This window comes from Salmo salar, chromosome ssa07, assembly GCF_905237065.1.
Source record: "Salmo salar chromosome ssa07, Ssal_v3.1, whole genome shotgun sequence".
Classification (NCBI taxonomy): Eukaryota; Metazoa; Chordata; class Actinopteri; order Salmoniformes; family Salmonidae; genus Salmo; species Salmo salar.
The window spans coordinates 67,965,576-67,988,503 of NC_059448.1; the positions used below are offsets into that span (position 1 = coordinate 67,965,576).

General features: G+C 49.6%; 1 protein-coding gene across 2 annotated transcripts in view; it reads right to left on the reverse strand.

Annotated features, from left to right (window-relative positions):
- The window catches only part of LOC106598122 (LARGE xylosyl- and glucuronyltransferase 1), a 199,091-nt gene that overhangs the window by 49,257 nt on the left and 126,906 nt on the right, over positions 1 to 22,928 (reverse strand). For both annotated transcript variants that reach the window (XM_045722497.1, XM_045722496.1), the window contains exons 7-10: positions 17,412 to 17,516; positions 15,688 to 15,800; positions 12,039 to 12,164; positions 10,478 to 10,633 (exon numbers count right to left, since the gene is read on the reverse strand). In XM_045722497.1, coding sequence (XP_045578453.1) covers positions 10,478 to 10,633; positions 12,039 to 12,164; positions 15,688 to 15,800; positions 17,412 to 17,516 — 500 coding nt within the window. The remainder of the gene's footprint in view (positions 1 to 10,477; positions 10,634 to 12,038; positions 12,165 to 15,687; positions 15,801 to 17,411; positions 17,517 to 22,928) is intronic.

Here is a 22,928-nt window from a genome sequence, read left to right on the forward strand (position 1 = left end):
GGAACTAGACATGGAGCTGGACTGGGAGGGATACAGGGAACTAGACATGGAGCTGGACTGGGAGGGATACAGGGAACTAGACATGGAGCTGGACTGGGAGGGATACAGGGAACTAGACATGGAGCTGGACTGGGAGGGATACAGGGAACTAGACATGGAGCTGGACTGGGAGGGATACAGGGAACTAGACATGGAGCTGGACTGGGAGGGATACAGGGAACTAGACATGGAGCTGGACTGGGAGGGATACAGGGAACTAGACATGGAGCTGGACTGGGAGGGATACAGGGAACTAGACATGGAGCTGGAGAGGGATACAGGGAACTAGACATGGAGCTGGACTGGGAGGGATACAGGGAACTAGACATGGAGCTGGACTGGGAGGGATACAGGGAACTAGACATGGAGCTGGACTGGGAGGGATACAGGGAACTAGACATGGAGCTGGACTGGGAGGGATACAGGGAACTAGACATGGAGCTGGACTGGGAGGGATACAGGGAACTAGACATGGAGCTGGACTGGGAGGGATACAGGGAACTAGACATGGAGCTGGACTGGGAGGGATACAGGGAACTAGACATGGAGCTGGACTGGGAGGGATACAGGGAACTAGACATGGAGCTGGACTGGGAGGGATACAGGGAACTAGACATGGAGCTGGACTGGGAGGGATACAGGGAACTAGACATGGAGCTGGACTGGGAGGGATACAGGGAACTAGACATGGAGCTGGACTGGGAGGGATACAGGGAACTAGACATGGAGCTGGACTGGGAGGGATACAGGGAACTAGACATGGAGCTGGACTGGGAGGGATACAGGGAACTAGACATGGAGCTGGACTGGGAGGGATACAGGGAACTAGACATGGAGCTGGACTGGGAGGGATACAGGGAACTAGACATGGAGCTGGTGGGAGGGATACAGGGAACTAGACATGGAGCTGGTGGGAGGGATACAGGGAACTAGACATGGAGCTGGACTGGGAGGGATACAGGGAACTAGACATGGAGCTGGACTGGGAGGGATACAGGGAACTAGACATGGAGCTGGACTGGGAGGGATACAGGGAACTAGACATGGAGCTGGACTGGGAGGGATACAGGGAACTAGACATGGAGCTGGGAGGGATACAGGGAACTAGACATGGAGCTGGGAGGGATACAGGGAACTAGACATGGAGCTGGACTGGGAGGGATACAGGGAACTAGACATGGAGCTGGACTGGGAGGGATACAGGGAACTAGACATGGAGCTGGGAGGGATACAGGGAACTAGACATGGAGCTGGACTGGGAGGGATACAGGGAACTAGACATGGAGCTGGACTGGGAGGGATACAGGGAACTAGACATGGAGCTGGACTGGGAGGGATACAGGGAACTAGACATGGAGCTGGACTGGGAGGGATACAGGGAACTAGACATGGAGCTGGACTGGGAGGGATACAGGGAACTAGACATGGAGCTGGACTGGGAGGGATACAGGGAACTAGACATGGAGCTGGACTGGGAGGGATACAGGGAACTAGACATGGAGCTGGACGAGGGATACAGGGAACTAGACATGGAGCTGGACTGGGAGGGATACAGGGAACTAGACATGGAGCTGGACTGGGAGGGATACAGGGAACTAGACATGGAGCTGGACTGGGAGGGATACAGGGAACTAGACATGGAGCTGGACTGGGAGGGATACAGGGAACTAGACATGGAGCTGGACTGGGAGGGATACAGGGAACTAGACATGGAGCTGGACTGGGAGGGATACAGGGAACTAGACATGGAGCTGGACTGGGAGGGATACAGGGAACTAGACATGGAGCTGGACTGGGAGGGATACAGGGAACTAGACATGGAGCTGGACTGGGAGGGATACAGGGAACTAGACATGGAGCTGGACTGGGAGGGATACAGGGAACTAGACATGGAGCTGGACTGGGAGGGATACAGGGAACTAGACATGGAGCTGGACTGGGAGGGATACAGGGAACTAGACATGGAGCTGGACTGGGAGGGATACAGGGAACTAGACATGGAGCTGGACTGGGAGGGATACAGGGAACTAGACATGGAGCTGGACTGGGAGGGATACAGGGAACTAGACATGGAGCTGGACTGGGAGGGATACAGGGAACTAGACATGGAGCTGGACTGGGAGGGATACAGGGAACTAGACATGGAGCTGGACTGGGAGGGATACAGGGAACTAGACATGGAGCTGGACTGGGAGGGATACAGGGAACTAGACATGGAGCTGGACTGGGAGGGATACAGGGAACTAGACATGGAGCTGGGGAGGGATACAGGGAACTAGACATGGAGCTGGACTGGGAGGGATACAGGGAACTAGACATGGAGCTGGACTGGGAGGGATACAGGGAACTAGACATGGAGCTGGACTGGGAGGGATACAGGGAACTAGACATGGAGCTGGACTGGGAGGGATACAGGGAACTAGACATGGAGCTGGATGGGAGGGATACAGGGAACTAGACATGGAGCTGGACTGGGAGGGATACAGGGAACTAGACATGGAGCTGGACTGGGAGGGATACAGGGAACTAGACATGGAGCTGGACTGGGAGGGATACAGGGAACTAGACATGGAGCTGGACTGGGAGGGATACAGGGAACTAGACATGGAGCTGGACTGGGAGGGATACAGGGAACTAGACATGGAGCTGGACTGGGAGGGATACAGGGAACTAGACATGGAGCTGGACTGGGAGGGATACAGGGAACTAGACATGGAGCTGGACTGGGAGGGATACAGGGAACTAGACATGGAGCTGGACTGGGAGGGATACAGGGAACTAGACATGGAGCTGGACTGGGAGGGATACAGGGAACTAGACATGGAGCTGGACTGGGAGGGATACAGGGAACTAGACATGGAGCTGGACTGGGAGGGATACAGGGAACTAGACATGGAGCTGGACTGGGAGGGATACAGGGAACTAGACATGGAGCTGGACTGGGAGGGATACAGGGAACTAGACATGGAGCTGGACTGGGAGGGATACAGGGAACTAGACATGGAGCTGGACTGGGAGGGATACAGGGAACTAGACATGGAGCTGGCTGGGAGGGATACAGGGAACTAGACATGGAGCTGGACTGGGAGGGATACAGGGAACTAGACATGGAGCTGGACTGGGAGGGATACAGGGAACTAGACATGGAGCTGGACTGGGAGGGATACAGGGAACTAGACATGGAGCTGGACTGGGAGGGATACAGGGAACTAGACATGGAGCTGGACTGGGAGGGATACAGGGAACTAGACATGGAGCTGGACTGGGAGGGATACAGGGAACTAGACATGGAGCTGGACTGGGAGGGATACAGGGAACTAGACATGGAGCTGGACTGGGAGGGATACAGGGAACTAGACATGGAGCTGGACTGGGAGGGATACAGGGAACTAGACATGGAGCTGGACTGGGAGGGACAGGGAACTAGACATGGAGCTGGACTGGGAGGGATACAGGGAACTAGACATGGAGCTGGACTGGGAGGGATACAGGGAACTAGACATGGAGCTGGACTGGGAGGGATACAGGGAACTAGACATGGAGCTGGACTGGGAGGGATACAGGGAACTAGACATGGAGCTGGACTGGGAGGGATACAGGGAACTAGACATGGAGCTGGACTGGGAGGGATACAGGGAACTAGACATGGAGCTGGACTGGGAGGGATACAGGGAACTAGACATGGAGCTGGACTGGGAGGGATACAGGGAACTAGACATGGAGCTGGACTGGGAGGGATACAGGGAACTAGACATGGAGCTGGCTGGGAGGGATACAGGGAACTAGACATGGAGCTGGACTGGGAGGGATACAGGGAACTAGACATGGAGCTGGACTGGGAGGGATACAGGGAACTAGACATGGAGCTGGACTGGGAGGGATACAGGGAACTAGACATGGAGCTGGACTGGGAGGGATACAGGGAACTAGACATGGAGCTGGACTGGGAGGGATACAGGGAACTAGACATGGAGCTGGACTGGGAGGGATACAGGGAACTAGACATGGAGCTGGACTGGAGCTGGACTGGGAGGGATACAGGGAACTAGACATGGAGCTGGACTGGGAGGGATACAGGGAACTAGACATGGAGCTGGACTGGGAGGGATACAGGGAACTAGACATGGAGCTGGACTGGGAGGGATACAGGGAACTAGACATGGAGCTGGACTGGGAGGGATACAGGGAACTAGACATGGAGCTGGACTGGGAGGGATACAGGGAACTAGACATGGAGCTGGACTGGGAGGGATACAGGGAACTAGACATGGAGCTGGACTGGGAGGGATACAGGGAACTAGACATGGAGCTGGACTGGGAGGGATACAGGGAACTAGACATGGAGCTGGACTGGGAGGGATACAGGGAACTAGACATGGAGCTGGGAGGGATACAGGGAACTAGACATGGAGCTGGACTGGGAGGGATACAGGGAACTAGACATGGAGCTGGACTGGGAGGGATACAGGGAACTAGACATGGAGCTGGACTGGGAGGGATACAGGGAACTAGACATGGAGCTGGACTGGGAGGGATACAGGGAACTAGACATGGAGCTGGACTGGGAGGGATACAGGGAACTAGACATGGAGCTGGACTGGGAGGGATACAGGGAACTAGACATGGAGCTGGACTGGGAGGGATACAGGGAACTAGACATGGAGCTGGACTGGGAGGGATACAGGGAACTAGACATGGAGCTGGACTGGGAGGGATACAGGGAACTAGACATGGAGCTGGACTGGGAGGGATACAGGGAACTAGACATGGAGCTGGACTGGGAGGGATACAGGGAACTAGACATGGAGCTGGACTGGGAGGGATACAGGGAACTAGACATGGAGCTGGACTGGGAGGGATACAGGGAACTAGACATGGAGCTGGACTGGGAGGGATACAGGGAACTAGACATGGAGCTGGACTGGGAGGGATACAGGGAACTAGACATGGAGCTGGACTGGGAGGGATACAGGGAACTAGACATGGAGCTGGACTGGGAGGGATACAGGGAACTAGACATGGAGCTGGACTGGGAGGGATACAGGGAACTAGACATGGAGCTGGAAGGGATACAGGGAACTAGACATGGAGCTGGACTGGGAGGGATACAGGGAACTAGACATGGAGCTGGACTGGGAGGGATACAGGGAACTAGACATGGAGCTGGACTGGGAGGGATACAGGGAACTAGACATGGAGCTGGACTGGGAGGGATACAGGGAACTAGACATGGAGCTGGACTGGGAGGGATACAGGGAACTAGACATGGAGCTGGACTGGGAGGGATACAGGGAACTAGACATGGAGCTGGACTGGGAGGGATACAGGGAACTAGACATGGAGCTGGACTGGGAGGGATACAGGGAACTAGACATGGAGCTGGACTGGGAGGGATACAGGGAACTAGACATGGAGCTGGACTGGGAGGGATACAGGGAACTAGACATGGAGCTGGACTGGGAGGGATACAGGGAACTAGACATGGAGCTGGACTGGGAGGGATACAGGGAACTAGACATGGAGCTGGACTGGGAGGGATACAGGGAACTAGACATGGAGCTGGACTGGGAGGGATACAGGGAACTAGACATGGAGCTGGACTGGGAGGGATACAGGGAACTAGACATGGAGCTGGACTGGGAGGGATACAGGGAACTAGACATGGAGCTGGACTGGGAGGGATACAGGGAACTAGACATGGAGCTGGACTGGGAGGGATACAGGGAACTAGACATGGAGCTGGACTGGGAGGGATACAGGGAACTAGACATGGAGCTGGGGAGGGATACAGGGAACTAGACATGGAGCTGGACTGGGAGGGATACAGGGAACTAGACATGGAGCTGGACTGGGAGGGATACAGGGAACTAGACATGGAGCTGGACTGGGAGGGATACAGGGAACTAGACATGGAGCTGGACTGGGAGGAATACAGGGAACTAGACATGGAGCTGGACTGGGAGGGATACAGGGAACTAGACATGGAGCTGGACTGGGAGGGATACAGGGAACTAGACATGGAGCTGGACTGGGAGACACATGAGCTGGACTGGGAGGGATACAGGGAACTAGACATGGAGCTGGACTGGGAGGGATACAGGGAACTAGACATGGAGCTGGACTGGGAGGGATACAGGGAACTAGACATGGAGCTGGACTGGGAGGGATACAGGGAACTAGACATGGAGCTGGACTGGGAGGGATACAGGGAACTAGACATGGAGCTGGACTGGGAGGGATACAGGGAACTAGACATGGAGCTGGACTGGGAGGGATACAGGGAACTAGACATGGAGCTGGACTGGGAGGGATACAGGGAACTAGACATGGAGCTGGACTGGGAGGGATACAGGGAACTAGACATGGAGCTGGACTGGGAGGGATACAGGGAACTAGACATGGAGCTGGACTGGGAGGGATACAGGGAACTAGACATGGAGCTGGACTGGGAGGGATACAGGGAACTAGACATGGAGCTGGACTGGGAGGGATACAGGGAACTAGACATGGAGCTGGACTGGGAGGGATACAGGGAACTAGACATGGAGCTGGACTGGGAGGGATACAGGGAACTAGACATGGAGCTGGACTGGGAGGGATACAGGGAACTAGACATGGAGCTGGACTGGGAGGGATACAGGGAACTAGACATGGAGCTGGACTGGGAGGGATACAGGGAACTAGACATGGAGCTGGACTGGGAGGGATACAGGGAACTAGACATGGAGCTGGACTGAGGGATACAGGGAACTAGACATGGAGCTGGCTGGGAGGGATACAGGGAACTAGACATGGAGCTGGACTGGGAGGGATACAGGGAACTAGACATGGAGCTGGACTGGGAGGGATACAGGGAACTAGACATGGAGCTGGAGAGGGATACAGGGAACTAGACATGGAGCTGGACTGGGAGGGATACAGGGAACTAGACATGGAGCTGGACTGGGAGGGATACAGGGAACTAGACATGGAGCTGGACTGGGAGGGATACAGGGAACTAGACATGGAGCTGGACTGGGAGGGATACAGGGAACTAGACATGGAGCTGGTGGAGGGATACAGGGAACTAGACATGGAGCTGGACTGGGAGGGATACAGGGGACTAGACATGGAGCTGGGAGGGATACAGGGAACTAGACATGGAGCTGGACTGGGAGGGATACAGGGAACTAGACATGGAGCTGGACTGGGAGGGATACAGGTAACTAGACATGGAGCTGGACTGGGAGGGATACAGGGAACTAGACATGGAGCTGGACTGGGAGGGATACAGGGAACTAGACATGGAGCTGGACTGGGAGGGATACAGGGAACTAGACATGGAGCTGGACTGGGAGGGATACAGGGAACTAGACATGGAGCTGGACTGGGAGGGATACAGGGAACTAGACATGGAGCTGGACTGCGGAGGGATACAGGGAACTAGACATGGAGCTGGACTGGGAGGGATACAGGGAACTAGACATGGAGCTGGACTGGGAGGGATACAGGGAACTAGACATGGAGCTGGACTGGGAGGGATACAGGGAACTAGACATGGAGCTGGACTGGGAGGGATACAGGGAACTAGACATGGAGCTGGACTGGGAGGGATACAGGGAACTAGACATGGAGCTGGACTGGGAGGGATACAGGGAACTAGACATGGAGCTGGGAGGGATACAGGGAACTAGACATGGAGCTGGACTGGGAGGGATACAGGGAACTAGACATGGAGCTGGGAGGGATACAGGGAACTAGACATGGAGCTGGACTGGGAGGGATACAGGGAACTAGACATGGAGCTGGACTGGGAGGGATACAGGGAACTAGACATGGAGCTGGACTGGGAGGGATACAGGGAACTAGACATGGAGCTGGACTGGGAGGGATACAGGGAACTAGACATGGAGCTACTGGGAGGGATACAGGGAACTAGACATGGAGCTGGACTGGGAGGGATACAGGGAACTAGACATGGAGCTGGACTGGGAGGGATACAGGGAACTAGACATGGAGCTGGACTGGGAGGGATACAGGGAACTAGACATGGAGCTGGACTGGGAGGGATACAGGGAACTAGACATGGAGCTGGGGGGGATACAGGGAACTAGACATGGAGCTGGACTGGGAGGGATACAGGGAACTAGACATGGAGCTGGACTGGGAGGGATACAGGGAACTAGACATGGAGCTGGACTGGGAGGGATACAGGGAACTAGACATGGTCTGACAGTGAAGTGGACAAACTCGTTATTCATGTCCCGAAATAAATGATCTCATTACAATATAATTTAATAGAAAGTTAGAAGAAATAGATAAGAGCTTTCTCACATTGAAAGGACAATACCTCTCTATTTGTGGAAAAATCACCCTGATTTAACTCTTCAGTCACAGCTACCTATTTGCTTATGGCCCTGCCTACACCTAACAACTTGTTTTCCTTTAAATTATATGATCCAAAAATATTCTATTTTATTTGGAATGGCAAGCCAGACAAAGTTAAACTGCCATATTTATATAGATCAGTACGGGTGGATCTACATTCTCAGTGCTGTATTTAAACTGACTCTAGGTCAGTACGGGTGGATCTACATTCTCAGTGCTGTATTTAAACTGACTCTAGGTCAGTATTGGTGGATCTACATTCTCAGTGCTGTATTTAAACTGACTCTAGGTCAGTATTGGTGGACCTACATTCTCAGTGCTGTATTTAAACTGACTCTAGGTCAGTATTGGTGGATCTACATTCTCAGTGCTGTATTTAAACTGACTCTAGGTCAGTATTGGTGGACCTACATTCTCAGTGCTGTATTTAAACTGACTCTAGGTCAGTATTGGTGGACCTACATTCTCAGTGCTGTATTTAAACTGACTCTAGGTCAGTATTGGTGGACCTACATTCTCAGTGCTGTATTTAAACTGACTCTAGGTCAGTATTGGTGGACCTACATTCTCAGTGCTGTATTTAAACTGACTCTAGGTCAGTATTGGTGGATCTACATTCTCAGTGCTGTATTTAAACTGACTCTAGATCAGTATTGGTGGACCTACATTCTCAGTGCTGTATTTAAACTGACTCTAGGTCAGTATTGGTGGACCTACATTCTCAGTGCTGTATTTAAACTGACTCTAGGTCAGTATTGGTGGACCTACATTGTCAGTGCTGTATTTAAACTGACTCTAGGTCAGTATTGGTGGACCTACATTCTCAGTGCTGTATTTAAACTGACTGTAGGTCAGTATTGGTGGACCTACATTCTCAGTGCTGTATTTAAACTGACTCGCTAGGTCAGTATTGGTGGACCTACATTCTCAGTGCTGTATTTAAACTGACTCTAGGTCAGTATTGGTGGACCTACATTCTCAGTGCTGTATTTAAACTGACTCTAGGTCAGTATTGGTGGACCTACATTCTCAGTGCTGTATTTAAACTGACTCTAGGTCAGTATTGGTGGACCTACATTCTCAGTGCTGTATTTAAACTGACTCTAGGTCAGTATTGGTGGATCTACATTCTCAGTGCTGTATTTAAACTGACTCTAGGTCAGTATTGGTGGACCTACATTCTCAGTGCTGTATTTAAACTGACTCTAGGTCAGTATTGGTGGACCTACATTCTCAGTGCTGTATTTAAACTGACTCTAGGTCAGTATTGGTGGACCTACATTCTCAGTGCTGTATTTAAACTGACTCTAGGTCAGTATTGGTGGACCTACATTCTCAGTGCTGTATTTAAACTGACTCAGTATTGGTGGATCTACATTCTCAGTGCTGTATTTAAACTGACTCAGGTAGTATTGGTGGACCTACATTCTCAGTGCTGTATTTAAACTGACTCTAGGTCGTATTGGTGGATCTACATTCTCAGTGCTGTATTTAAACTGACTCTAGGTCAGTATTGGTGGATCTACATTATCAGTGCTGTATTTAAACTGACTGTAGGTCAGTATTGGTGGACCTACATTCTCAGTGCTGTATTTAAACTGATTCTAGATCAGTATTGGTGGATCTACATTCTCAGTGCTGTATTTAAACTGACTCTGGTCAGTATTGGTGGACCTACATTCTCAGTGCTGTATTTAAACTGACTCTAGCAGTATTGGTGGACCTACATTCTCAGTGCTGTATTTAAACTGACTCTGGTCAGTATTGGTGGACCTACATTCTCAGTGCTGTATTTAAACTGACTCAGTATTGGTGGACCTACATTCTCAGTGCTGTATTTAAACTGACTCAGTATTGGTGGATCTACATTCTCAGTGCTGTATTTAAACTGACTCTAGGTCAGTATTGGTGGACCTACATTCTCAGTGCTGTATTTAAACTGACTCTAGGTCAGTATTGGTGGACCTACATTCTCAGTGCTGTATTTAAACTGACTCTAGGTCAGTATTGGTGGATCTACATTCTCAGTGCTGTATTTAAACTGACTCTAGATCAGTATAGTTCCACATACGTTTTCGCTGTTGTGGTCTGTCTCGCTGGGGCACCCGAAGAGTTCTCGTCTCAGGAGGTTTCCATCGTACTCCAGGAAGGTTAAGTAGAGGTTCCTGAAGAATTCTACATGCTTGTTCTTCACTCTCAGCTTCTTAGGAGAGTTCCAATGGATCACCTGTAGGGGAGGAAGGGGGGAGAGAAGGAGGGAGGGAGGAAGAGAGAGAGAGAGAGAGAGAGAGAGAGGGAGGAAGAGAGAGAGAAAGAGAGGCGTAGAGAGAGATGGTTAGATAGAGGTTCCTGAAGAATTCTACATGCTTGTTCTTCACTCTCAGCTTCTTCGGAGAGTTCCAGTGGATCACCTGTAGGGGAGGAAGGGGGAGAGAAAGGAGGGAGAAGAGAGAGGGCATAGAGAGAGATGGTTAGATAGAGGTTCCTGAAATTCTACATGCTTGTTCTTCACAGCCTTGGAGACGTTCCAATGGATCACCTGTAGGGGAGGAAGGGGGGAGAGAGGGAGGGAGGAAGAGAGAGAGAGAGAAAGAGAGGCATAGAGAGAGATGGTTAGATAGAGGTTCCTGAAAGGTGCTAAGTGTCTGTTCTTCACAAAACGTTCCAATGGATCACTTGTAGTGGGGGAGAGAGGGAGGGAGACAGAGAGACAGAGATGACAGGACAGTCAGAGAGACAGATGACAGGCCAGTCAGAGAGACAGAGATGACAGGACAGTCAGAATCAGAGAGATGACAGGCCAGTCAGAGAGACAGAGAGAGATGACAGGCCAGTCAGAGAGACAGAGAGAGATGACAGGCCAGTCAGAGAGACAGAGATGACAGGACAGTCAGAGAGACAGAGATGACAGGCCAGTCAGAGAGACAGAGAGATGACAGGCCAGTCAGGGAGACAGAGAGAGATGACAGGCCAGTCAGAGAGACAGAGAGAGATGACAGGCCAGTCAGAGAGACAGAGAGAGATGACAGGCCAGTCAGAGAGACAGAGAGAGATGACAGGCCAGTCAGAGAGACAGAGAGATGACAGGCCAGTCAGAGAGACAGAGAGAGATGACAGGCCAGTCAGAGAGACAGAGAGAGATGACAGGCCAGTCAGAGAGACAGAGAGAGATGACAGGCCAGTCAGAGAGACAGAGAGAGATGACAGGCCAGTCAGAGAGACAGAGAGAGATGACAGGCCAGTCAGAGAGACAGAGAGAGATGACAGGCCAGTCAGAGAGACAGAGAGAGATGACAGGCCAGTCAGAGAGACAGAGAGAGATGACAGGCCAGTCAGAGAGACAGAGAGATGACAGGCCAGTCAGAGAGACAGAGAGATGACAGGCCAGTCAGAGAGACAGAGAGATGACAGGCCAGTCAGAGAGATGACAGGCCAGTCAGAGAGAGTAGAAGCATCTGGAAGGAGCAGGGGGCATTACTCTGCTGTCACACACACACACACACACACACACACACACACACACACACACACACACACACACACACACACACACACACACACACACACACACACAGAGGACAAAGAGGGTGTATGGAAACAGCTGCTATCGGTGTGTGAGATGCTCAACTCACCTTGAGGTCTGAAACATCTTTGTAGCACTTCTCAGAGCGGGTGTGGTCTGACAGCTGAACGTTCCAGAAGCAGGGCAGCTGGTGAACCAGGAAGGGGTTCTGTTTGATCACAGCGTTGAAGATGTCCTGCAGACACACACACACAACCTTACAGATCAGACCTTACAGACCAGTCCTTAGTGTAGATAACAGATAGAGAGACTAGACCTTACAGATCAGACCTTAGTGTAGATAACAGATAGAGAGACTAGACCTTACAGATCAGACCTTAGTGTAGATAACAGATAGAGACCAGACCTTACAGATCAGACCTTAGTGTAGATAACAGATAGAGACCAGACCTTACAGATCAGACCTTAGTGTAGATAACAGATAGAGACCTGACCTTACAGACCAGTCCTTAGTGTAGATAACAGATACAGAGACCAGACTTTACAGATCAGACCTTAGTGTAGATAACAGATACAGAGACCAGACTTTACAGATCAGACCTTAGTGTAGATAACAGATACAGAGACCAGACTTTACAGATCAGACCTTACTGCAGATTACATAGACAGGGGGGGACCTGATCCTAGATCATAATGAATCAGATCAAACTCTTCTCCATAGGTGAAACAGACACTGTCTTGGTACTGTTGTAGAAATTCATACTGATAGAGACTTTGTCATTTCTTCAAACAATCATCTTTATTAATTAATTATCGATTAATTATGAGACTAGTCAACCCAACACTCTTGACTGTTGGGCCGAGCAGCCAAACCTGATAATGTAAACCAGAGATCTTATATAGGACGTCTAAAAAATGCTTAGTCATGGCTGGTTCCACCCCTCCCATGCTGATCGGGGGGGTTCCATCAGCCCCTTTCATCTCCTGCTTATCTCCAGGATCCGTTGTCTATCTCCAGTCTCATCTCTGTCCCCAGTCTCATCTCTGTCCCCAGTCTCATCTCTGTCTCCAGTCTCATCTCTGTCTCCAGTCTCATCTCTGTCTCCAGTCTCATCTCATCTCTGTCTCCAGTCTCATCTCTGTCTCCAGTCTCATCTTGTCTCCAGTCTCATCTCTATCTCCAGTCTCATCTCTGTCCCCAGTCTCATCTCTGTCTCCAGTCTCATCTCTGTCCCCAGTCTCATCTCTGTCCCCAGTCTCATCTCTGTCTCCAGTCTCCTCTCTGTCCCCAGTCTCATCTCTATCTCCAGTCTCCTCTTGTCTCATCTCTGTCTCCAGTCTCATCTCTGTCTCCAGTCTCATCTCTGTCTCCAGTCTCATCTCTGTCTCCAGTCTCATCTCATCTCTGTCTCCAGTCTCATCTCTGTCTCCAGTCTCATCTCTGTCTCCAGTCTCATCTCTGTCTCCAGTCTCATCTCTGTCTCCAGTCTCATCTCTGTCTCCAGTCTCATCTCTGTCTCCAGTCTCATCTCTATCTCCAGTCTCATCTCTATCTCCAGTCTCATCTCTGTCTCCAGTCTCATCTCTGTCTCCAGTCTCATCTCTGTCTCCAGTCTCATCTCTATCTCCAGTCTCCTCTTGTCTCCAGTCTCATCTTGTCTCCAGTCTCCAGTCTCATCTCTGTCCCCAGTCTCATCTCTGTCTCCAGTCTCATCTCAGTCTCCAGTCTCATCTCAGTCTCCAGTCTCATCTCTATCTCCAGTCTCATCTCTATCTCCAGTCTCATCTCTGTCTCCAGTCTCATCTCTGTCTCCAGTCTCATCTTGTCTCCAGTCTCATCTCTGTCTCCAGTCTCATCTCTATCTCCAGTCTCATCTCTATCTCCAGTCTCATCTCTATCTCCAGTCTCATCTCTGTCTCCAGTCTCATCTCTCTTCTCCAGTCTCATCTCTATCTCCAGTCTCATCTCTGTCTCCAGTCTCATCTCTGTCTCCAGTCTCATCTCTGTCTCCAGTCTCATCTCATCTCTGTCTCCAGTCTCATCTCCATCTCCAGTCTCATCTCTATCTCCAGTCTCATCTCTGTCTCCAGTCTCATCTCCATCTCCAGTCTCATCTCTATCTCCAGTCTCATCTCTGTCTCCAGTCTCATCTCTGTCTCCAGTCTCATCTCATCTCTATCTCCAGTCTCATCTCTATCTCCAGTCTCATCTCTGTCTCCAGTCTCATCTCTGTCTCCAGTCTCATCTCATCTCTGTCTCCAGTCTCATCTCCATCTCCAGTCTCATCTCTGTCTCCAGTCTCATCTCCATCTCCAGTCTCATCTCTGTCTCCAGTCTCATCTCCATCTCCAGTCTCATCTCTATCTCCAGTCTCATCTCTGTCTCCAGTCTCATCTCTATCTCCAGTCTCATCTCCATCTCCAGTCTCATCTCCATCTCCAGTCTCATCTCTATCTCCAGTCTCTCACACCTCATCTCGCCTACGGAAGGCCGGCTGTAGGTCCTCTAGCCGTCAATCTGTCAGCTCAAGCCATCTCTAGCACCAAACCCAATTTTCCTCTGACCGTATCCCCAGACTAACTGCCTGGAAGCTAGAATGGAAAGCATCCCTTTACAGACACACAGCATTAATATAACATATGTTTCTTACTATTAGTTAAGTATTCATTATTAACCATTAATATCAAATAAAATCAGGTAAATGTTGTAATTGTTCTATCACAGTACCTGTTATGTTATCAGCATGGCTATATCTGTACGATTATATCTCTCATGTTAGAACAATCCTCAACTACAATAGCTGCTGCCACACTCTTCAAGGGCTTTCTTTAATACAAGCTTTAACAGAGACAGTATTTGACCAGGTTTTCTCTGACTGAGATCTTGCTCTAACAGAGACAGTATTTGACTAGGTTTTCTCTGACTGAGATCTTGCTGGTTCAGAGACAGTATTTGACCAGGTTTTCTCTGACTGAGATCTTGCTGGTTCAGAGACAGTATTTGACCAGGTTTTCTCTGACTGAGATCTTGCTGGTTCAGAGACAGTATTTGACCAGGTTTTCTCTGACTGAGATCTTGCTCGTTCAGAGACAGTATTTGACCAGGTTTTCTCTGACTGAGATCTTGCTCGTTCAGAGACAGTATTTGACCAGGTTTTCTCTGACTGAGATCTTGCTCGTTACAGAGACAGTATTTGACCAGGTTTTCTCTGACTGAGATCTTGCTCTAACAGAGACAGTATTTGACCAGGTTTTCTCTGACTGAGATCTTGCTGGTTCAGAGACAGTCTATATTCTCCTAATAGGAGACATTATAAAGCTTGTTGTTTTCCTCATAATGAACGGCGTGGTAAAGAGGAGGGAACAGCTGATTGGAGAGTTGAACGGAACACTAAAACACTTCTAGAATCTTCACAAATTCCAAACTACAATAAATTCCAGAACTTTATTTGGTGAACATTTTAATGACAACATGGTAAACGTGCCGGTCATTTATATAAGCTTGAAGGAACTCTTAAATAAAATCCTTGGTGTTTCATTACCATAAAATACTGACGTCTGAAGTGTAATAATCCAGCCATTTTAATGGTGAACTTCAAGTAGTTCAATACACAGGTGTGTTTCTGATTCTCTCTCGGTGTGTGTGTGTGTGTGTGTGTGTGTGTGTGTGTGTGTGTGTGTGTGTGTGTGTGTGTGTGTGTGTGTGTGTGTGTGTGTGTGTGTGTGTGTGTGTCTTTTTTTGTGTGTGTGTGTGTTACCTGGTCAGCCAGTGATGTAGACAACATGCTCATCAGTTCTCTCTCTGCTGTCAGTCTCCACATCTGTTCCCATCGCAGCTTCCTCAGTCGGTCCAGAAGCAGCAAGATCACACCTGGAACAGAGGTCACATGACTTAACAGTCCCCCAATCAGCAGCAAGATCACACCTGGAACAGAGGTCACATGACTTAACAGTCCCCCAATCAGCAGCAAGATCACACCTGGAACAGAGGTCACATGACTTAACAGTCCCCCAATCAGCAGCAAGATAACACCTGGAACAGAGGTCACATGACTTAACAGTCCCCCAATCAGCAGCAAGATCACACCTGGAACAGAGGTCACATGACTTAACAGTCCCCCAATCAGCAGCAAGATCACACCTGGAACAGAGGTCACATGACTTAACAGTCCCCCAATCAGCAGCAAGATCACACCTGGAACAGAGGTCACATGACTTAACAGTCCCCCAATCAGCAGCAAGATCACACCTGGAACAGAGGTCACATGACTTAACAGTCCCCCAATCAGCAGCAAGATCACACCTGGAACAGAGGTCACATGACTTAACAGTCCCCCAATCAGCAGCAAGATCACACCTGGAACAGAGGTCACATGACTTAACAGTCCCCCAATCAGCAGGTTAGACATTACCTGAGTCAACAGGTAATCTGAATCAACAGTCATGTCTAACTGTGAGGTAGCGGAGAGAACAGTCTATGACTTGGGTGGCTGGAGTCTTTGACAATTTTTAGGGCCTTCCTCTGACACCGCCTGGTGTAGAGGTCCTGGATGGCAGGAAGCTTGGCCACAGTGATGTACTGGGCCGTCCACACTACCCTCTGTAGTGCCTTGCTGTCGGAGGCCGAGCAGTTGCCATACCAGGCGGTGTTGCAACCGGTCAGGATGCTCTCGATGGTGCAGCTGTAGAACTTTTTGAGGATCTGAGGACCCATGCCAAATCTTTTCAGCTTTCATTTCTAACAGAGAGGAAGTGATCGCAACCACACTGTCGCTGCAACATATTTTCATCGCATCACTTCCTGTGTTACTGAAGACAACGGAGACTTCTTCACAGATGAAAGAGCCTCTGTAGCCTGACCATCTGTTGAAGACGCCATTACTGCTAAATGCATTAGATACAGCTGCAATAAGAGAGTCAGACCAGACCGGGCCGGCCGGCGTTCATTTCCTGCTCTGCCTTTCTCTGGGGCTGAGATCCCAAATGGCACCCTTTTCCCTATGGGCCCTGGTCAAAAGTAGTGCACTACATAGGGAATATTGGGCGATAGAATGCCAATTGAGACCCAGCCTAACTCTAGAAGATCAGCAGGGTGGAGAGAGAGATTGTTTGTTCCAGTCCAAGACATGATTCATTCTGTCTCTGTCCCCAAGAAGAGAGGAGACAGTTTGTTCCAATCCAAGACATTATTCATTCTGTCTCTGTCCCCAAGAAGAGAGGAGCCAGTTTGTTCCAGTCCAAGACATTATTCATTCTGTCTCTCACCAAGAAGAGAGGAGACTGAAGTAAATACTTCTGTTATTGGTGAGAAACTCACAGGCAGCTCAGGGACAATAAAGTTAGTCATTATCATTTTGATTGGGAATAAAGTTTGTACTCATAGAAAGTGTTGACAACATATGTCTCAAAGGGAAGAAATTACCTTTTATTTCATATAGTAAATCCACTGACTGTCCCCACTTTCTGTGTGTGCGTGTCTCACCTGTATTGAAGCCCCTCTCCAGGGCGGGCCAGGGCCGATGATTTTTCCACAGGTTCCCCAGGTACCAGTCACTCTGGTTCTCCACCAGACCTAGAACCTGCTGACCTAGAACACAGAACACAAACAGAACACTCAGGTTACTAAGGTTCCCCAGGCACCAGTCACTCTGGTTCTCCACCAGACCACTAGAACCTGGAAAAGAGAGACACACAGAACACTCAGGTTACTACCAAGGGCTGCTTTATAGAAGATAAATATCTCATTATCATAATTCCCACCAGAGGGTGCTGTGTTTTAAACTCATTCACAATTACCCACCAGGTGACACAGGGCGGTGTGGAGTCAGCTGCTCAACAAGCTTTTTAGTAGAGCCCGTCCACTGAAGTTGAATCAATTGCAAGAAATAAAGAGAAATGAATGGTGCCTTTTCAGCAAGACAATCTGCTCACATTGAGTTAAAACTGATGGAGTAGATGAAGGTAAGAACACAGAGAGAGAGAGAAACAAGGGAGAGGTGGAACATCTAGTCATGAAAGAGAGGAGGGGTCACAGAGCACAGGAGCTCAGGGACGACTGGAGGGTGAGGTGTCATCTCAGAGGAGACTGTCATCTCAGAGGAGGGGAGAGGGAGCTATCATCTCAGAGGAGAGGGAGCTATCATCTCAGAGGAGAGGGAGCTATCATCTCAGAGGAGGGGAGAGGGAGCTATCATCTCAGAGGAGAGGAGAGGGAGCTATCATCTCAGAGGAGTGGAGAGAGAGCTATCATCTCAGAGGAGAGGGAGCTATCATCTCAGAGGAGAGGGAGCTATCATCTCAGAGGAGAGGGAGCTATCATCTGAGAGGAGAGGGAGCTATCATCTCAGAGGAGAGGAGAGGGAGCTATCATCTCAGAGGAGTGGAGAGGGAGCTATCATCTCAGAGGAGTGGAGAGGGAGCTATCATCTCAGAGGAGAGGGAGCTATCATCTCAGAGGAGAGGGAGCTATCATCTCAGAGGAGGGGAGAGGGAGCTATCATCTCAGAGGAGAGGGAGCTATCATCTCAGAGGAGAGGAGAGGGAGCCATCATCTCAGAGGAGAGGAGAGGGAGCTATCATCTCAGAGGAGAGGAGAGGGAGCTATCATCTCAGAGGAGTGGAGAGGGAGCTATCATCTCAGAGGAGTGGAGAGGGAGCTATCATCTCAGAGGAGAGGAGAGGGAGGTATCATCTCAGAGGAGTGGAGAGGGAGCTATCATCTCAGAGGAGAGGGAGCTATCATCTCAGAGGAGAGGAGAGGGAGCTATCATCTCAGAGGAGAGGAGAGGGAGCTATCATCTCAGAGGAGAGGAGAGGGAGCTATCATCTCAGAGGAGTGGAGAGGGAGCTATAATCTCAGAGGAGTGGAGAGGGAGCTATCATCTCAGAGGAGTGGAGAGGGAGATATCATCTCAGAGGAGGGGAGAGGGAGCTATCATCTCAGAGGAGGGGAGATGGAGCTATCATCTCAGAGGAGAGGAGAGGGAGCTATCATCTCAGAGGAGTGGAGAGGGAGCTATCATCTCAGAGGAGTGGAGAGGGAGCTATCATCTCAGAGGAGTGGAGAGGGAGCTATCATCTCAGAGGAGGGGAGAGGGAGCTATCATCTCAGAGGAGAGGGAGCTATCATCTCAGAGGAGTGGAGAGGGAACTATCATCTCAGAGGAGTGGAGAGGGAGCTATCATCTCAGAGGAGAGAGAGCTATCATCTCAGAGGAGAGGGAGCTATCATCTCAGAGGAGAGGGAGCTATCATCTCAGAGGAGCGGGAGCTATCATCTCAGAGGAGTGGAGAGGGAGCTATCATCTCAGAGGAGAGGAGAGGGAGCTATCATCTCAGAGGAGTGGAGAGGGAGCTATCATCTCAGAGGAGAGGAGAGGGAGCTATCATCTCAGAGGAGGGGAGAGGGAGCTATCATCTCAGAGGAGTGGGAGCTATCATCTCAGAGGAGAGGGAGCTATCATCTCAGAGGAGAGGGAGCTATCATCTCAGAGGAGTGGAGAGGGAGCTATCATCTCAGAGGAGAGGGAGCTATCATCTCAGAGGAGTGGAGAGGGAGCTATCATCTCAGAGGAGAGGGAGCTATCATCTCAGAGGAGTGGAGAGGGAGCTATCATCTCAGAGGAGAGGGAGCTATCATCTCAGAGGAGAGGAGAGGGAGCTATCATCTCAGAGGAGAGGAGAGGGAGCTATCATCTCAGAGGAGAGGAGAGGGAGCTATCATCTCAGAGGAGAGGAGAGGGAGCTATCATCTCAGAGGAGTGGAGAGGGAGCTATCATCTCAGAGGAGTGGAGAGGGAGCTATCATCTCAGAGGAGAGGAGAGGGAGCTATCATCTCAGAGGAGAGGAGAGGGAGCTATCATCTCAGAGGAGAGGAGAGGGAGCTATCATCTCAGAGGAGAGGGAGCTATCATCTCAGAGGAGAGGAGAGAGAGCTATCATCTCAGAGGAGAGGGAGCTATCATCTCAGAGGAGAGGGAGCTATCATCTCAGAGGAGAGGAGAGGGAGCTATCATCTCAGAGGAGGGGAGAGGGAGCTATCATCTCAGAGGAGTGGAGAGGGAGGTATCATCTCAGAGGAGAGGGAGGGAGCTATCATCGTGGCACAGGGGTTTGGGGTGAGTTGAGGTAGGGGTTATTGAAGAGATAGAGGATGAAGGGATGGAAGGAGGGCAGCTCTAATGAAGACTAAGGAAGATTAATGAGGCAGCAGCAGCAGTGTGTGTGTGTGTGTGTGTGTGTGTGTGTGTGTGTGTTGCAGCAGCTAGTCAAACAGCAGAGAGGCTTTAGATTTAGAGAAAACAAAGCCCACAGCTCTGCTACTCTCCTCTCAGGGTGACCAGTGACTGGGACAATCAGAGAGGGGAAGGACACTCTCTCTCTCAAAGCATTTCCCACAGACACTCTCTCTCTCAAAGCATTTCCCACAGACACTCTCTCTCTCAAAGCATTTCCCACAGACACTCTCTCTCTCAAAGCATTTCCCACAGACACTCTCTCTCTCAAAGCATTTCCCACAGACACTCTCTCTCTCTCTCAAAGCATTTCCCACAGACACTCTCTCTCTCTCTCAAAGTATTTCCCAGTCTCGCTTTCGCAAAGCATTTCCCACAGCATCTCTATATCAAAGTATTTCCCAGTCTCTCTCTCTCTCTCTCTCAGTATTTCCCAGTCTCTCTCTCTCTCTCTCTCAGTATTTCCCAGTCTCTCTCTCTGTCAGTATTTCCCAGTCTCTCTCTCTCAGTATTTCCCAGTCTCTCTCTCTCTCTCTCTCTCAGTATTTCCCAGTCTCTCTCTCTCCTCTCTCCTTAGTATTTCCCAGTCTCTCTCTCTCTCAGTATTTCCCAGTCTCTCTCTCTCTCTCTCTCTCTCTCTCAGTATTATCCAGTCTCTCTCTCTCTCAGTATTTCCCAGTCTCTCTCTCTCTCTCTCTCTCTCTCAGTATTTCCCAGTCTCTCTCTTTCTCTCTCAGTATTATCCAGTCTCTCTCTCTCTCTCTCTCTCTCTCTCTCTCTCTCTCTCTCAGTCTCTCTCTCTCTCTCTCTCTCTCAGTATTTCCCAGTCTCTCTCTCTCTCTCTCTCTCTCTCTCTCTCTCTCTCTCTCTCTCTCTCTCTCTCTCTCTCTCTCTCTCTCTCAGTATTTCCCAGTCTCTCTCTCTCTCAGTATTTCCCAGTCTCTCTCTCTCTCTCTCTCTCTCTCTCTCTCTCTCTCTCTCAGTATTTCCCAGTCTCTCTCTCTCTCAGTATTATCCAGTCTCTCTCTCTCTCATTATTTCCCAGTCTCTCTCTCTCTCTCTCTCAGTATTTCCCAGTCTCTCTCTCTCTCTCTCTCTCAGTAGTTCCCAGTCTCTCTCTCTCTTTCTCTCTCAGTATTTCCCAGTCTCTCTCTCTCAGTATTTCCCAGTCTCTCTCTCTCTCTCTCCAGTATTTCCCAGTCTCTCTCTCTCTCTCTCAGTATTTCCCAGTCTCTCTCTCTCTCTCTCAGTATTATCCAGTCTCTCTCTCTCAGTATTTCCCAGTCTCTCTCTCTCTCAGTATTATCCAGTCTCTCTCTCTCTCAGTATTTCCCAGTCTCTCTCTTTCTCTCTCAGTATTATCCAGTCTCTCTCTCTCAGTATTTCCCAGTCTCTCTCTCTCTCTCTCTCTCTCTCAGTATTATCCAGTATCTCTCTCTCTCTCTCTCTCAGTATTTCCCAGTCTCTCTCTCTCAGTATTATCCAGTATTTTTCTCTCAGTATTTCCCAGTCTCTCTCTCTCAGTATTTCCCAGTCTCTCTCTCTCTCTCTCTCTCAGTATTTCCCAGTCTCTCTCTCTCTCTCTCTCTCTCTCTCTCTCTCTCTCTAGTATTTCCCAGTCTCTCTCTCTCTCTCAGTATTATCCAGTATATCTCTCTCTCAGTATTTCCCAGTCTCTCTCTCTCTCTCTCTCTCTCACCTCTCTCTCTCTCAGTATTATCCAGTATCATCTCTCAGTATTTCCCAGTCTCTCTCTCTCTCTCTCTCTCATCTCTCAGTCTCTCAGTCTCTCCCAGACCTAAGTAGTGGGGAGGAAGACACACTTATAACAGATACTCTGAGATCTCTTTCATATCAAGGAGTGTATATTCCATTTCTTTTTATTTATTTTAGTATTTGTCACCTGTGAGTGACACGCAGATGAATCAAACAAACGTCTCTCCCTTTACAGTTGTAAACAGAGGCTTTTCACTGAGGAAATGATCAACTTCTAGTCTTGATGTTTATCCCAAACTGTCCAGTATCCCAAACCACTGTTGTCAAACCCTCCTTTTCACGTCAGCCAGACATGACAAGGGGAAAGAAACTAAATCAATACAATTATTTGATCTGTTTCAACAAAGAAGGGTGTCTTGTGCCACTTTGAAAGCAGACGAGATGTCACTATAAAATACCCCATTTTAAAATCCGTCCCCAATTCTCCAACCTTTCAGAAAGACTTCCAAGCGCTTGTCTCATACTTTCTAGATGTTTCCAGTCCCCATCCAGATATTCAGTACAGTAACTTTTCTTCTGGTCTTCACAGACAATTAACTTGCATTGTTACTGGTTAATGGATATTGATCCTCCAATCAGAGATGTTGGCATAGTGTTGTCAACGCCGACCAAATGAGACTCAATAGCTTCTATTTATAGATTAGCAATGGCTCCCTGCTCCCTACATAGTGCACTACAGTTGACCACAGACCCTATGGGTCCCGGTTAAAAGTAGTGCACTATAAAGGGAATAGGGTGCCATTTGGGATTCAGACTAAGATAATAGTATGCATGGTGTATCTATTGGCAGTCTCTCTTTAGACAGTGATTATTAGCAGGGAATCCATACGCTATCTTCTACCAGTAGAGGGAACTTATCACCTCTTCAGGTTATTACATGTGGAGAAGAAGAGAGAGAGACAGAGAGAGAGAGAGAGAGAGAGAGAGAGCAGAGACAGAGAGAGACAGAGAGAGAGACAGAGACAGAGAGAGACAGAGAAAGAGGGAG